General features: G+C 51.3%; 1 protein-coding gene across 5 annotated transcripts in view; it reads left to right on the top strand.

The window, feature by feature from the left end:
• The window catches only part of TLE2 (TLE family member 2, transcriptional corepressor), a 36,258-nt gene that overhangs the window by 20,730 nt on the left and 1,305 nt on the right, over positions 1-14,223 (top strand). For 3 of the 5 annotated variants that reach the window (XM_053580547.1, XM_053580555.1, XM_053580577.1), the window contains 8 exons: positions 2,246-2,381; positions 5,458-5,618; positions 6,200-6,276; positions 7,752-8,001; positions 8,148-8,395; positions 8,509-8,656; positions 12,058-12,208; positions 12,831-12,907. In XM_053580547.1, coding sequence (XP_053436522.1) covers positions 2,246-2,381; positions 5,458-5,618; positions 6,200-6,276; positions 7,752-8,001; positions 8,148-8,395; positions 8,509-8,656; positions 12,058-12,208; positions 12,831-12,907 — 1,248 coding nt within the window. The remainder of the gene's footprint in view (positions 1-2,245; positions 2,382-5,457; positions 5,619-6,199; positions 6,277-7,751; positions 8,002-8,147; positions 8,396-8,508; positions 8,657-12,057; positions 12,209-12,830; positions 12,908-14,223) is intronic. The other 2 variants (XM_053580563.1, XM_053580570.1) reach the window with 2 other exon arrangements.

Below are 14,223 nucleotides of genomic sequence, written 5' to 3' on the forward strand. Positions count from 1 at the left end.
TTTTTGTTGCAGTTTGGCCGGGGCCAGGTTTGAACCCACCACCCTCGGCATATGGGGCCAGCGCCATCCGCCTCAGCCTTCCAAGTGGCTGGGACTACAGGCACCTGCCACAACGCCTGGTTATTTGTTGTTGTTGTTGTTGCTGCAGTTTGGCCTGGGCCAGGTTTGAACCTGCCACCCTCAGTATATGGGGCCAGCGCCCTACTCACTGAGCCACAGGCGCCGCCCAATTTTTCTTTCTTTTTTTGCTTCCTAGGTTGAATCACTTTGTTGAGCTTAAATAAATATTACAAAGCAACTTCCTAAAGAAATATCATTATTCTAAATAAATATTAAAAGCCAACTCACCACCACCTTACATGGCAACCAAGTATCTCTTGCAGTAAATAGGAAATCCTGTGGAAATAAGCACAATGAAAAAGCCCCACTAGAGAGAATGGGCAGCTACCTGAGCTGGGCTCCAAGCCTGCAAGTTTTAAAGCCTTTAAGAGGTGTTTAGAGACTCACCTGGCCCCACCTGAGATGTTGGGAAGATAATTTATACAGGAACAACTTTCCCATTGCACCCTGTAGTTTAATGCCAGGTGTGGGGCCATCTAGAAAGCACCTCCGGGTGCATTTGAAATTCAACTCTGTTTGTGGCTTCCCTCCCTCCCCCAAATCTTCCCCCAGACTCCTCCCCTGCATTAAAAGGGGGGAGAACATGTCAGTTTCTAGGCCTCTGAGCCTGCAGGTTGCCATGGCAACTGCCTGACATTGGGGCTCACTGTCCATCTTAAGTGCCCTCCTCTCACTGCAGGGAGATATTAAAGGGGGAGGGCATTGCTCTGTCTGGAGAAGCCTCGGAGTCCTCCCTGACCCCCTGGTTGTCCTACTCACTTCCTCTTGAGGGTGCCTGTGCCGGGCTGTTACCATTTGTGTGATTTTGTGATGGAAAACCCAGACAGAAAAGAAAAGGAAGCAAAGTTTCTTGGAAGACAGAGGAGGGAATGACCTAAAGCCTAGATGACAGTATATTCCTACGTGGAGGTCTGGTTGCCCCTTTCCTGAAGTCTCCCCTTGGGGAGGGACAGCTGTGGGTGACAGCCCTCACCCCACAGGGAACTAGGATGATTGCACTGTGTGCTAGGTGCTTGTCCTTCACCCTGGATTGTGCCACTCTGAGGTCTCCCATGTCATGAGCCCATCCCAGGATTTCTCATTCACTGTCCTTCAAGGATCTCAACAGGCTCTAACTTTATTGACTTCTCACAGGGGACACCACTGTCCCCTGGGGACCCTCACCACCTGCATGGTATGCAACACCCCACATACACCCACAGTCCTAACCCTGTATTTATACCTTATCATATCCATGCACCCGTGTACCTCCCTCCCTGTGGGCACACCCTGTGTGTCCATCATGCTCAAGTGCCCACCAGGCATTCCAGTATATGTAGACACTCACATGCCCTCCTTGTTTAGGCAGTCAGCTGTGGGGCACGCCCCCTGGTGTGAGGGTACCTGTGGTAGCAGAGTTACTACTACACACCTGCTGGCACCTCCCATGAGCTCATTCAAGTGTACCTGTTCCCTTCCCCAGCCAGTATTTCTTTTCTTTTTTAAAAACAGGGTTTCGGGGCGGCGCCTGTGGCTCAGTCAGTAAGGCTCCGGCCCCATATACCGAGGGTGGCAGGTTCAAACCCGGCCCCGGCCGAACTGCAACAACAACAAAAAAATAGCTGGGCGTTGTGGCGGGCACCTATAGTCCCAGCTACTCAGGAGGATGAGGCAAGAGAATCGCTTAAGCCCAGGAGTTGGAGGTTGCTGTGAGCTGTGTGATGCCATGGCACTCTACCGAGGGCAATAAAGTGAAACTCTGTCTCTACAAAAAAAAAAAACACACAAAAAACAGGGTTTCACCGTTGCCCAGGATGGAGGTCAGTGACTTGATCATAGCTCACAGCAACCTCAAACTCCTATACTAGAGCAATCCTCATCCCTCAGTCTTAGGTAGCTGGGACTACAGGTGTGCATCACCACATCTGGCTAATTCTTAAATATTTTCTAGAAATGGAATCTCATGATATTCCCCAGGTTGGTCTCAAACTCCTGGCTTCAAGTGATCCTCCTGCTGTGCCCTCCCCGAATGCTGAGATTACAGGAGACACTGTACCCAGCCCCTCCCATCTAGTTTCTGGCTAGATCCTTGAGCCACCAGGCATCAGGTGTCTAGTGGTATTCAGTCCTGTCCTTTTCTCTGCAGAATGACCTTCCCACCAGCACTCCTGCCTCCAAGTCCTGTGACTCTCCGCCCCAGGATGCATCTACACCCGGGCCCAGCTCAGCCAGTCACCTCTGCCAGCTCACTGCCAAGCCAACGCCCTCCACAGACAGCATTGGTAAGCACCCTCCCTGCTCATGCTTGTCATAGTAGGCTTCATCTCTGGAAGTTTCCAGAGAAAGGTAGGATTTGGGGAGGCAGGAGGTTTGAATTCCAGCCCTGGTATTCATTATCTTGGCCCTTTTCTTCCTATCTTTCTTTTTTTTCCCCCTTTCTTTTATTTATTTTATTTTATTATTATTTTTTTTTGAGACAGAGTCTCGAGCTATCACCCTCAGTAGAGTGCTATGGCATCATAGCTCACAGCAACCTCAAACTCTTGGGCTTAAGTGATTCTCTTGCCTCAGCCTCCCAAGGAGCTGGGACTACAGGTGCCCACCACAACGCCCAGCTATTTTTTGATTGCAGTTGTCATTGTTTAGCTGGCTCGGGCCGGGTTCGAACCTGCCAGCCTTGGTGTATGTGGCTGGCACTGTCACCACTGTGCTACAGGTGCTGAGCCAAGACTTTTTTTTTCTTTTTTTTTTTTTGACTTTTTTTTTTCTTGAGACAGAGTCTCACTTTGTCACCCTTGGTAGAGTACTGTGGTGTCATAGCTCACAGCAACCTCCAACTCTTGGGCTCAAGTGCTTCTCTTTTTTTTTTTTTTTTTGTAGAGACAGAGTCTCACTTTATGGCCCTTGGTAGAGTGCCATGGACTCACACAGCTCACAGCAACCTCCAACTCCTGGGCTTAAGCGATTCTCTTGCCTCAGCCTCCCGAGTAGCTGGGACTACAGGCGCCCACCACAACGCCTGGCTATTTTTTTTTTTTGGTTTGCAGTTTGGCCGGGGCTGGGTTTGAACCCACCACCTTCAGTATATGGGGCTGGCGCCTTACCGACTGAGCCACAGGCGCCACCCTCAAGTGCTTCTCTTGCCTCAGCCTCCCTAGTAGCTGGGACTACAGGTGCCCGCCACAGTGTCCACCTATTTTTTTATTGCAGTTGTCATTGTTGTTTAGCAGGCCCTGGCCAGGCTTGAACCTGCCAGCCTCCGTGTATGTGGCTGGTGCCCTACTCACTGAGCTACAGGCACTGAGCCAAATTTTTTTTGAGATAGTCTCACTGTGTCGCCCTCAACAGAGTGCGATGGTGTCACAGCTCACAGCAACCTCAAACTCTTTTTTTTTTTTTAAAGCTTTTTTTTTTTTTTTTGTAGAGACAGAGTCTCACCTTATGGCCCTTGGTAGAGTGCCGTGGCCTCACGGCAGGCACCCGTTTTTTTTTTTTTTTTTTTGAAACAGAGGCTCAAGCTATTGCCCTGGGTAGAGGGCTGTGGCATCACAGCTCACAGCAACCTCAAACTCCTGGGCTCAAGGGCAGTGCCTGTGGCTCAGTGAGTAGGGCACTGGTCCCATATACCAAGGGTGGTAGGTTGAAACCTGGCCCTGGCCAAAATGCAACAATAAAAAAAAAAAAAATTAATTAATTAATTAAAAAAAAAAAAAAACCTCCTGGGCTCAAGCGATTCTCTTGCCTCCGCCTTCCAAGTAGCTGGGACTACAGGAGCCCGCCACAACGCCTGGCTATTTTTTGGTTGCAGCCGTCATTGTTGTTTGGCAGGCCCGGGCTAGATTTGAACCTGCCAGCTCAGGAGTATGTGGCTGGCGCCTTAGCTGCTTGAGCCAGAGGCGCCGAGCCATCAACCTCAAACTCTTGGGCCTAAGAGATTCTCTTGCCTCAGTCTCCCCAAGTAGCTGGGACTACAGGCGCCTGCCCATACGCCTGGCTATTTTTAGAGGCGGGTTGTTGCTCTTGCTCAGGCTGGTCTCTACCTGTGAGCTCAGGCTATTCACCCACCTTGGCCTCCCAGAATGCTAGGATTACAGGCATGTGCTACTGTGCCCAGCCTTTTTTTTTTTTAGTTTTTGAGACAGAGTCTCACTTTGTTGCCCTGGATAGAATGGGGTCATAGCTCACAGCAACCTCAAACTCCTGAGCTTGAGTGATCTTCTTGCTTCAGTCTCCTGAGTAGCTGGGACTACAAGACATGCACCACCATGCCTATTTAGTTTTTTCTATTTTGGAACCTCTCTCATGCTCAGGCTGGTCTCAAACTCCTGAGCTCAAGCAGTCCACCTGCCTCAGCCTCCCAGAGCACTAGGATTATAGGCATGAGCCGTGGCACCTGGCCATTGGCCCTTTTCTTGACTCTAAGCTAGATGCTGCCTTACTTTGGTCCAAGTTTACTCATTGTCTCAGCTGGACAGTTAGGGAACCAGATAATGGAAGTGACTTATTTGGGGGGCTTCAGCCTAGTACACTGGATTTTTTTTTTTTTTTTGTAGAGACAGGGTCTCACTTTATGGTCCTCAGTAGAGTGCCATGGCCTCACACAGCTCACAGCAACCTCCAACTCCTGGGCTTAAGCGATTCTCTTGCCTCAGCCTCCTGAGCAGCTGGGACTACAGGCACCCACCACAACGCCCGGCTATTTTTTGGTTGCAGTTTGGCCGGGGTCGGGTTTGTACCCGTCACCCTCGGTATATGGGGCCGGTGCCTTACCGACTGAGCCACAGGCGCCGTCCCCCTAGTACACTGGAAAAACAAGTTTTGGAGTCAGACAGTTTGAGTTTCAGGTCAAGGTTAGCCACTCACCAGCTGGTGACCTTGGGTGAGTGACCCAACTCTCTTTAAGTCTCAGTTTCCCCATAAGTAATCTTGGGAATGACAATACTTATCTTTTCTTAAGGCCAGGTTCTGTGCCAGTTCTGGGGTTCCAAAACCTTGGCCTTGAAACCTTATGAGTGACAGGGGAAGAGACCCAGACCTCAAAACTCCCAGTCCTGTATAATCAGGGTAAGGGTAGAAGGTCGAACCCAAGATGGGCAATGCTGGAGGTTGGCAATGGGGAGACTCAAGGATGTTTCTAAGAAGTTGATTGGACACTTCGGTTTTGAAGGATTTGTAGTTCACCAACTAAAAGAAAGGGTGTTATGTCAGCCAGAGGAACAATATACACAGAGGCCTGGAGGTATCACATAACATGACCAATGTGGGATGAGAGCACTAGCCAAGGAGAGCCCAAGGCAATGGGAAGCAGGATCTGAGTCCTGGGTGTCTGAAGACCTGTCCTTGACTCTTCTTGCTCAGCCCTGAGGAATCCCCTGACTCTGTCCAGTCCCTTCACCACGTCCTTCAACCTAGGCTCCCACAGCACCCTCAACGGGGACCTCTCTGTGCCTAGCTCCTACGTCAGCCTCCACCTGTCCCCCCAGGTCAGCAGCTCTGTGGTGTATGGACGCTCCCCCATGGTGAGTCCCCAGTGGGGGGGAGGGGGACTAGGAGGTATCAGAAGGTCCAGGGATTGGGGGCTGGGAAGAGAAACTAGCTCCATAAGGAGAGACAAAGGAATGGAGAAAGAGAAGGGAGGATTGGCTCAGCAAGTATGTGTAGGAAGATAATCTGTGGGTCTCAGTAGCTCCACAAGCTTAATACAAATCAGCACTTGTGACTGTGGAAAAAGCAACTATGATTAAGCTATATGAGTAGAAGCAGTATGCTCTGGCCCTAAGAGATTATGCACAAAGATTGACAGTTTGATGGATTTGTTCTGAAGGCTGTAGTTTGGAGACCCCTGTTCCAGATCAAGTGAGCATGAGAAGGATATTTCTTTAGGACCTTCTGTCCCTGGGGTTCTAGGATTCCCTGGACAGAGACTTTGGGATTCTCTCAAGTAAAAACTTCAGCTTTCCCATCTGTAGTAGAGGAGAGAACATTTCTGCTTCCTTGGGAAGGGGCTGATAAACAGAGAGGGACATGGTGAGTAGACATGGGAGAGCACAGAGGTGGATGGAGTCACCGCCTTGTGATACCCCCTCTGGCATTCTGACAGATGGCATTTGAATCACACCCACATCTTCGAGGGTCGTCCATCTCTTCCTCCCTGCCCAGCATCCCTGGGGGAAAGCCGTGAGTACTAGGGCAGGGTTCCCTGCCTGGGGACCTGGTCAACCTCCTGCCTCCTTTGTATGGAGTGGAGGTTGGGGGTTTCCCTGCTACCCTTCCAGAAAGTCTCTTCTGTAAGATAAATGGAGTTCCCAGGGGAGTTGCCGGGGGTGGGGGTGGGGTGGGGGGTGGGGGAAGGTACATAAAGAGCAAAGTCTAGACAAGAATAAGTGGTCCTTAATTGCAGTAAAGTCTGCCCTCAATCCCCACCCCCACCCCCGCCAGTCTTTTTTTTTTAGAGACAGAGTTTCACTTTGTCGCCCCCACCATTGGGATGTTTGCGGTTGTCACAGCTGGGGTAGGGGTGCTCCTGGCGTGGAGTGGGTGAAGGCCAGGGACGAGGCTTAGCACCCTGCAGTGCCCAGGACAGCATCACCCCAGAGAATGATCTGGCCCCAAGTATTACTAGAACTTTCTTTCTTTCTTTCTTTCTTTTTTTTTTTTTTGGAGACAGAGTCTCACTGTCACCCTGGGTAGAGCACTGTGGCGTCATAACCTCACAGCAACCTCAAACTCTTGGGCTCAAGCAATCCCCTTGCCTCAGGCTCCCGAGTAGCTGGGACTTCAGACACCTGCAACAACGCCCAGCTAGTTTTTCTGTTTTTATTTATTTATTTATTTATTTTGAGACAGAGTCTATGTTGCCTTTGGTAGAGTGCTGGGGCATCACCGCTCACAGCAACCTCAAACTCTCAGGCTTAAGCGATTCTCTTGCCTCAGCCTCCCAAGTAGCTGGGACTATAGGCACCTGCCACAACACCTGGCTATTTTGTTTTGTTGTCACTGTTGCTTAGCTGGCCGGTGCTGGGTTCCAACCTGCCAGTCTCAGTGTATGCGGCAGGCGCCATAACCACTGTGCTACAGGCGCTGAGCCAGTTTTTCTGTTTTTAGTAGAGATGGGGTCCCACTCTTGATTAGGCTGGTCTGGAACTCCTGTGTTGGCCTCCCAGAGTGCTAGGATTATATAGACTTGAGCCACCCTGTCCGTTCTCAATAGAACTTCCTGCAATGATGGGAAGATTGTAGTTCCTGCTGCCCTCCGTCCAATCCAGTTGCCTCCAGGTGTGTGTGCTTTTGACCACTTGAAATTTGCCCACTGCAACTGAGGAACTGAAAATTTTTAATGTATTTCATTTCAGAGCATTTAAGTTGTACTGGCCACACGTGGCTGAGACTCCTATTGGGCAGCATGCTCTGGAACTCTCAGGGCGTCTTCGTGGATCCTCTGTTCAGACATTTATTAGGTGCTTGCTGCTCAGGGCGAAAAGTCAGACCTTTTGCCTTTGTGCTGCCCGTCCCAGGTCACCTGCCACCATGTTGTTGCCCCTCTCTAAGCCATCAGAGGGTACCAGGCATGGCAAAGGCCCTTCTTTACCCTCCTGGGTGAGGGTGCGAAGGGGCAGTCCCTGAGCCTGGGTCACGCCCCTGCCTTTGTCCAGGGCCTACTCCTTCCATGTGTCCGCTGACGGGCAGATGCAGCCTGTGCCCTTCCCCTCCGACGCTCTGGTGGGCGCAGGCATCCCGCGGCACGCCCGGCAGCTGCACACCCTGGCGCACGGCGAGGTGGTCTGCGCGGTCACCATCAGCGGCTCCACGCAGCATGTGTACACGGGCGGCAAGGGCTGCGTGAAAGTGTGGGACGTGGGCCAGCCTGGCGCCAAGACGCCGGTGGCCCAGCTGGACTGCCTGGTGAGGGAGGGGCGGGGTTACAGGTGAAGGGCGGAGCTTATGAACAAATGGGACGAGGCATGCGGGCCAACCTGGGCAGAGCTTACAGGTAAATAGTGACGGGGAACAAGGACCAACCTCAGTCCTTGCTTTCTTCCTGGCCCCAGAACCGAGACAACTATATTCGTTCCTGCAAGTTGCTGCCTGATGGCCGGAGTCTGATCGTAGGGGGCGAGGCCAGCACCTTGTCCATTTGGGACTTGGCGGCACCCACCCCCCGCATCAAGGCCGAGCTGACCTCCTCAGCCCCGGCCTGCTATGCCCTGGCGGTCAGCCCTGACGCCAAGGTCTGCTTTTCCTGCTGCAGCGATGGCAACATTGTGGTCTGGGACTTGCAAAACCAGACTATGGTCAGGTGGGTGGTGGCAGTGCTGTGACCTTGAGTGGCGGGGGTGGGGTGGGAGTGACCTGGGAGGATGCTGGAACAGTCTCAATTGTAGATGAACGCCTGGACCCTTCTCCCTCCAGGCAGTTCCAGGGTCACACAGACGGTGCCAGCTGCATCGACATTTCTGATTATGGCACTCGGCTCTGGACAGGGGGCCTGGACAACACCGTGCGCTGCTGGGACTTGCGCGAGGGCCGCCAGCTGCAGCAGCACGACTTCAGCTCCCAGGTGCCATTCGGGATCTGGTGGGAGGTAGATGGAAACTCTAGGACCCAGTACCCTTTCTTCTCCCCTGGGAGGTGCCCAATTCCAGAGGCAGGACAAGACTAATATCTGCTATGTTGTTCATCTTTTTATCCTCCAGACATACCCACAGGCTTCCCCTTTAATTCTCCAAAAAGGCCGAGGCAGGTGGATTGCTTGAGCTTAGGAATTGGAGACCAGGCTGAGCAATAGCCAGACTCCATCTCTACTAAAAAATAGAAAAAACTGAGGCAAGAGGATCGCTTGAGCCCAAGAACCTGAGGTTGCTATCAGGCTATCAGTTATAATGCCACAGCACAGCACTCTATTCAGGGTGCCAGAGTGAAACTGTCTCAGAAAAAAAAAAAGAAGTGGGAGGGCGGCACCTGTGGCTCAGTCGGTAGGGCACCGGCCCCATATACCAAGAGTGGCGGGTTCAAACTCGGCCCCGGCTGAATTGCAACCAAAAAAAATAGCCGGGGCGGCGCCTGTGGTTCAAGGAGTAGGGCGCTGGTCCCATATGCCAGAGGTGGTGGGTTCAAACCCAGCCCCAGCCAAAAAAAAAAAAAATAGACAGGCGTTGTGGCGGGCGCCTGTAGTCCCAGCTACTCTGGAGACTGAGACAAGAGAATCACTTAAGCCCAGGAGTTGGAGGTTGCTGTGAGCTGTGTGAGGCCACGGCACTCTACCCAGGGCCATAAAGTGAGACTCTGTATCTACAAAAAAAAAAAAAGAAGTGGGGCCACTAAGATTCTCTGATCATCTTCCTGTATGGTCTGGTCTTCTCCTCTTCCCCTTCCCCTTCCCTTTTCTTTCTTCCCTTCCTTCCTTCCTTTTTTTTTGATAGAGTCATGTTCTGTTGCCCTGGGTATAATGCCATGGCATCATCACAGCTCACAACAACCTCAAACACTTGGGCTCAAGAGATCCTCTTGCCTTAGCCTCCCAAGTAGCTGGGACTACAGGCGCCTGCCACAGTGCCCAGCTACTTTTTCTATTTTTAGTAGAGATGAGGGTCTCACTTTGCTCAGTCGGGTCTCAAACTCCTGAGCTCAAGGGATCAACCTGCCTTGGCCTCCCAGAGTGCTAGGATTACAGGTGTCAATGAACATACCTGGCCTTCCCACATGGTCTTATCTAGCCACTCCCAGGAGTATCTTTCCTTGTACAGCTGGTTTCTCCCACAGCCCTTTGGACCCCACTGAGGACTCATCGGGGGGAGCACCCATACACCACAGAGCTGCTGGTGTAGGAGCTGGGTGTGAAGAGGTTCTTGTTGAGGGTACTGTGGGAGCCTAGGCTAAAGAGCATGGTAAAAGGGCAGGATGGAACAGGGGCTCCTCCAGACTGAGCAAAGAAGAGTCAAATGACAGGTCTTCAGGCACCGTGAACCCAGATACTTCCTCTCACTGCTTCTGGGCCAAAGTGTGAGCTCCTTGTCCTGTCAGTCAGGATTTCGTGGGCTAGTCTCACACTCACCATACCCTGGAACACCTCAAGACCTGTGTACATATATTTTCTCTGGCCAAAATGCCTTTCTCTTCCTGTTTTTTTTTTAGAGACAGAGTCTCACTTTGTCAACCTTGGTAGAGTGCTGTGGCGTCACAGCTCACAGCAACCTCCAGCTCCTGGGCTTAGGCCATTCTCTTGCCTCAGCCTCCTGAGTAGCTGGGACTATGGGCACCCACCACAACGCCCGGCTATTTTTTTTTTGTAGAGACAGAGTCTCACTGTACCGTCCTCGGGTAGAGTGCCATGACTTCACACGGCTCACAGAAACCTCCAACTCTTGGGCTTACACAATTCTCTTACCTCAGCCTCCCAAGCAGCTGGGACTACAGGCGCCCGCCACAACACCCGGCTATTTTTTTGTTGCAGTTTGGCCGGGGCTGGGTTTGAACCCGCCACCCTCGGTATATGGGGCCGGCGCCCTACTCACTGAGCCACAGGCACAGCCCCGGCTATTTTTTTTTTTTTTGACAGTCTTACTATGTCACCCTCAGTAGAGTGCTATGGCATCACAGCTCACAGCAACCTCAAACTCTTGGGCTCAAGCGATTCTCTTATCTCAGCCTCCCAAGTAGCTGGGACTGGGTGGCGCCTGTGGCTCAAAGGAGTAGGGCACCAGCCCCATATACCGGAGGTGGTGGGTTCAAACCCAGCCCTGGCCAAAAACTGAAAAAAAAAAAAACAAAAACCAAGTAGCTGGTACTACAGGCACCCACCACAATGCCTGGCTATTTTTTGTTGTAGTTGTCATTATTTTAGCTGGCTGGGGCTGAGTTCAAACCTGGTATATGTTGGCCTGCATCGTAACCACTGTGCTACAGGAGCCAAGCCTTTCTTCCTTTTTTTTTTTGTCTCATTATGTCGCCCTCAGTAGAGTGCTGTGGCACCTCAGCTCACAGCAACCTTCAACTCCTGGGCTTAAGCGATTTTCTTGCCTCAGCTTCCCTTTGGGTACCCCCAACCTGTATTTTTATAGGGAACATTTCTGTATGGCCAGGAAAGAACATCCAAAGATTACAGTCTTCTGGAAAACTTTCTAGTCTTCTCTTTGCTGTAGATGTAAGTTATTTCCACAGGAGTCTTTTTTTTTTTTTTTTTAGAGACAGAGTTTCACTTTGTTGCCCTTGGTAGGGTGCTGTGGTGCTACAGCTCACAGCAACCTCCAACTCTTAGGCTTAGCTGATTCTCTTGCCTCAGCCTCCTGAGTAGCTGGACTACAGACGCCCGTCACAACGCCCGACTATTTTTTTGTTGCAGTTTGGCCAGGGCTGGGTTCGAACCTGCCACCTTTGGTATATGGGGCCAACACCCTACTCGCTGAGCCACAGGTGCCGCCCTTTCCACTGGAGCCTTAATGAATAGTTTAGGACTGGAGAGCTTAGGGTGGAACAGAGGATTCTTCCTCTTTGTGCCTAGCAGGGCTGGGGTGGAGAATGATGAGGTCACTGAGTCCTTCCAACTCAAGACAAAAAGAAGTGTTGCAAGTGGGGGGAGTTCTGGTTTGGGGTCAGAAGTCCTTGCTCCCAGGTCTGGTCCATTGCTGTATAACCTTGAGAGGGCATTGCCTCAGCTTCCACCATCTGCTCAAGGGGAGTGACTGTCCTTGCCTGGCTTCCTCCTCTTCCCTGCCCCTCTCAGAGCTGTTGTGTGCTCAGAACAGATAATGGATGTGCGGCCCTGGGGTTCTGTGTAATTCTGATTAATATTAATGATCCAACATGCAGTTGCCTGCTGCTTTCCAGGCTCTGGGCCAAGTGCCTCTCTCCATGGGGGCTGGAGTGGGAGGATGTTGGGCCTTCATCTCCTTCTGCCAGCCCTGAGCATCACCCAACATCCCAAGGGGCTGATGAGGCTATCTCTCCCCTCTCCACCCCTAGATTTTTTCCTTGGGCCACTGCCCCAACCAGGACTGGCTGGCTGTCGGGATGGAGAGCAGCAATGTGGAGATCTTGCACGTCCGCAAGCCAGAGAAGTACCAGCTGCACCTGCACGAGAGCTGTGTGCTCTCCCTCAAGTTTGCGTCCTGCGGTGCGACCCCCGCCCCAGTGGGGTGGGGCCCAGGGACCTGGGGCAGGGGCTGTACTCCTCTAGAAAACTCCGGCAAAATCCAGAATGCCCTGTTAAATTTGAATCTTCGATAAGTATGGGGGGACATACTGATATTAAAAGGCAAATCATTTGTCAAGTATATCCCAAATAGTGTGGAGCGTATGGAATTTGCTTATACTACAAACTTTAACGTTTTATAGTGATGGAGGTCTTGCTGTGTTGTCCAGGCTAGTCTTGAATTCTTGGCCTCAAGTGATCTTCCCACCTTGGCCTCCCAAAGTGCTGGGACTATAGGCATGAGCCACCATGCCTGGCCTGAGATACAGATTTAACTGGGCATCTTGTATCTTATCTGGCAACTGTCTAGAGGGGGTGCCCCTTTTTTGAGGGCCAGGTGGAGCCTCTTGGAGCCTTAACTTTACTATCTGGAAAGTGTGGGGGAAGGATTAAGCCTCAGCTCTCTAGGCAGCTTTGTGCCCACTCAGTAAGGGCAGAGGTGCCTGGAAAGAGGGAGAGGCGGGACCCAGCCTGGCCCACTTCCCCCTGTGGCCACAGCCCTGGACTTTTAGTGCTCCCTTCCAGAATTCTCCTCTTTCCTTAGGGCGGTGGTTTGTGAGCACCGGGAAGGACAACCTGCTCAATGCCTGGAGGACGCCGTATGGGGCCAGCATCTTCCAGGTATGCAGTAGTTTGGCAGCTCTCATCCCTGGCTGGATGTTGCATGTCCAGGTGCACAGGGTTAGAAGGGAGTGCTCCTAGCCACCTGCCACTGTGACCCATCCCCAGGGTTCTACCAGCTTCCTTATTACCAGCTACTAAAGCAGAGCTTGGCCTCATCTACCCATAACATGTATTTTTTTTTTTTTTAGAGACAGAGTCTCATTTTATTGCCCTCAGTAGAGTGCCATGGCATCACAGCTCACAGCAACCTCCAGCTCTTGGGCTTAGGCAGTTCTCTTGCCTCAGCCTCCCAAGTAGCTGGGATCACAGCCGCCCACCACTCTCAGTATATGGGGCTGGCGCCCTACTCACTGAGCCACAGGCACCGCACTGCAACCTCCAACTCTTGGGCTCAAGTGATTCTCTTGCCCCAGCCTCCTGAGAGGCTGGGACTATAGGTGCCCACTACAAGTCTCGGCTATTAACACCTGGCTATTTTTAATGGTGTGGTCTCACTCTTGCTCAGTCTGGTCTTGAACCTTGGAGCTTAGGCAATCCACCCTCCTCAGCTTCCCAGAGTGCTAGGATTACAGGCATGAACCACCATACCTGGCCTAACCTGTTTTTAAAGAATATTTTGGGGCAGCGCCTGTGGCTCAAGGAGTAGGGCGCCGGTCCCATATGCTGGAGGTGGCGGGTTCAAACCTAGCCCCGGCCAAAAACCAAAAAAAAAAAAAAAAAGAATGTTTTGGTTTTGTTAAACTACATATATTACAAAACTTAATCATATTAACTAATTTTAAGGGCACAGCTCAGCGGCATCAAGCATACTCACATTGCTGTGCAGCCACCACCACCCTCCCTTTCCAGAAATTTCTCATCCTCCCAAACTGAAACCCTATTCCTTGAAACACTAACTGTCCAGCCCCTGGCACCCACCATTGTAATTTGTCTCTCTGACAATTCTTAGGACCTCTTGTGAGTGGACTCAGGATGTGTCCTTCTGTGTGTTTCTCTCACCAAGCATCATGTCATCACAGTTCACCCATGTTGTAGCCCATGTCAGAATTTCTTTTTATGGTTAATATTCCATGGATGACATTGTGTTTATCCACTCATCAGTGATGGACATTTGGGTTGTTTCCCCTTCTTGGCTACTGTGCATAATGATGCCATGAATATCCACACACGTTTTTGGGTGGACATATGTCTTCATTTCTCCTGGGCAGATATCTTGGAGTGGAATTTTTTTTTGAGAGTCTCAGAATGTCACCCTCAGTAGAGTGCTGTGGCATCACAGCTCAGCAACCTCAAACTCTTGGACTTAAGTGATT

Source organism: Nycticebus coucang, chromosome 2 (assembly GCF_027406575.1).
Source record: "Nycticebus coucang isolate mNycCou1 chromosome 2, mNycCou1.pri, whole genome shotgun sequence".
NCBI lineage: Eukaryota > Metazoa > Chordata > Mammalia > Primates > Lorisidae > Nycticebus > Nycticebus coucang.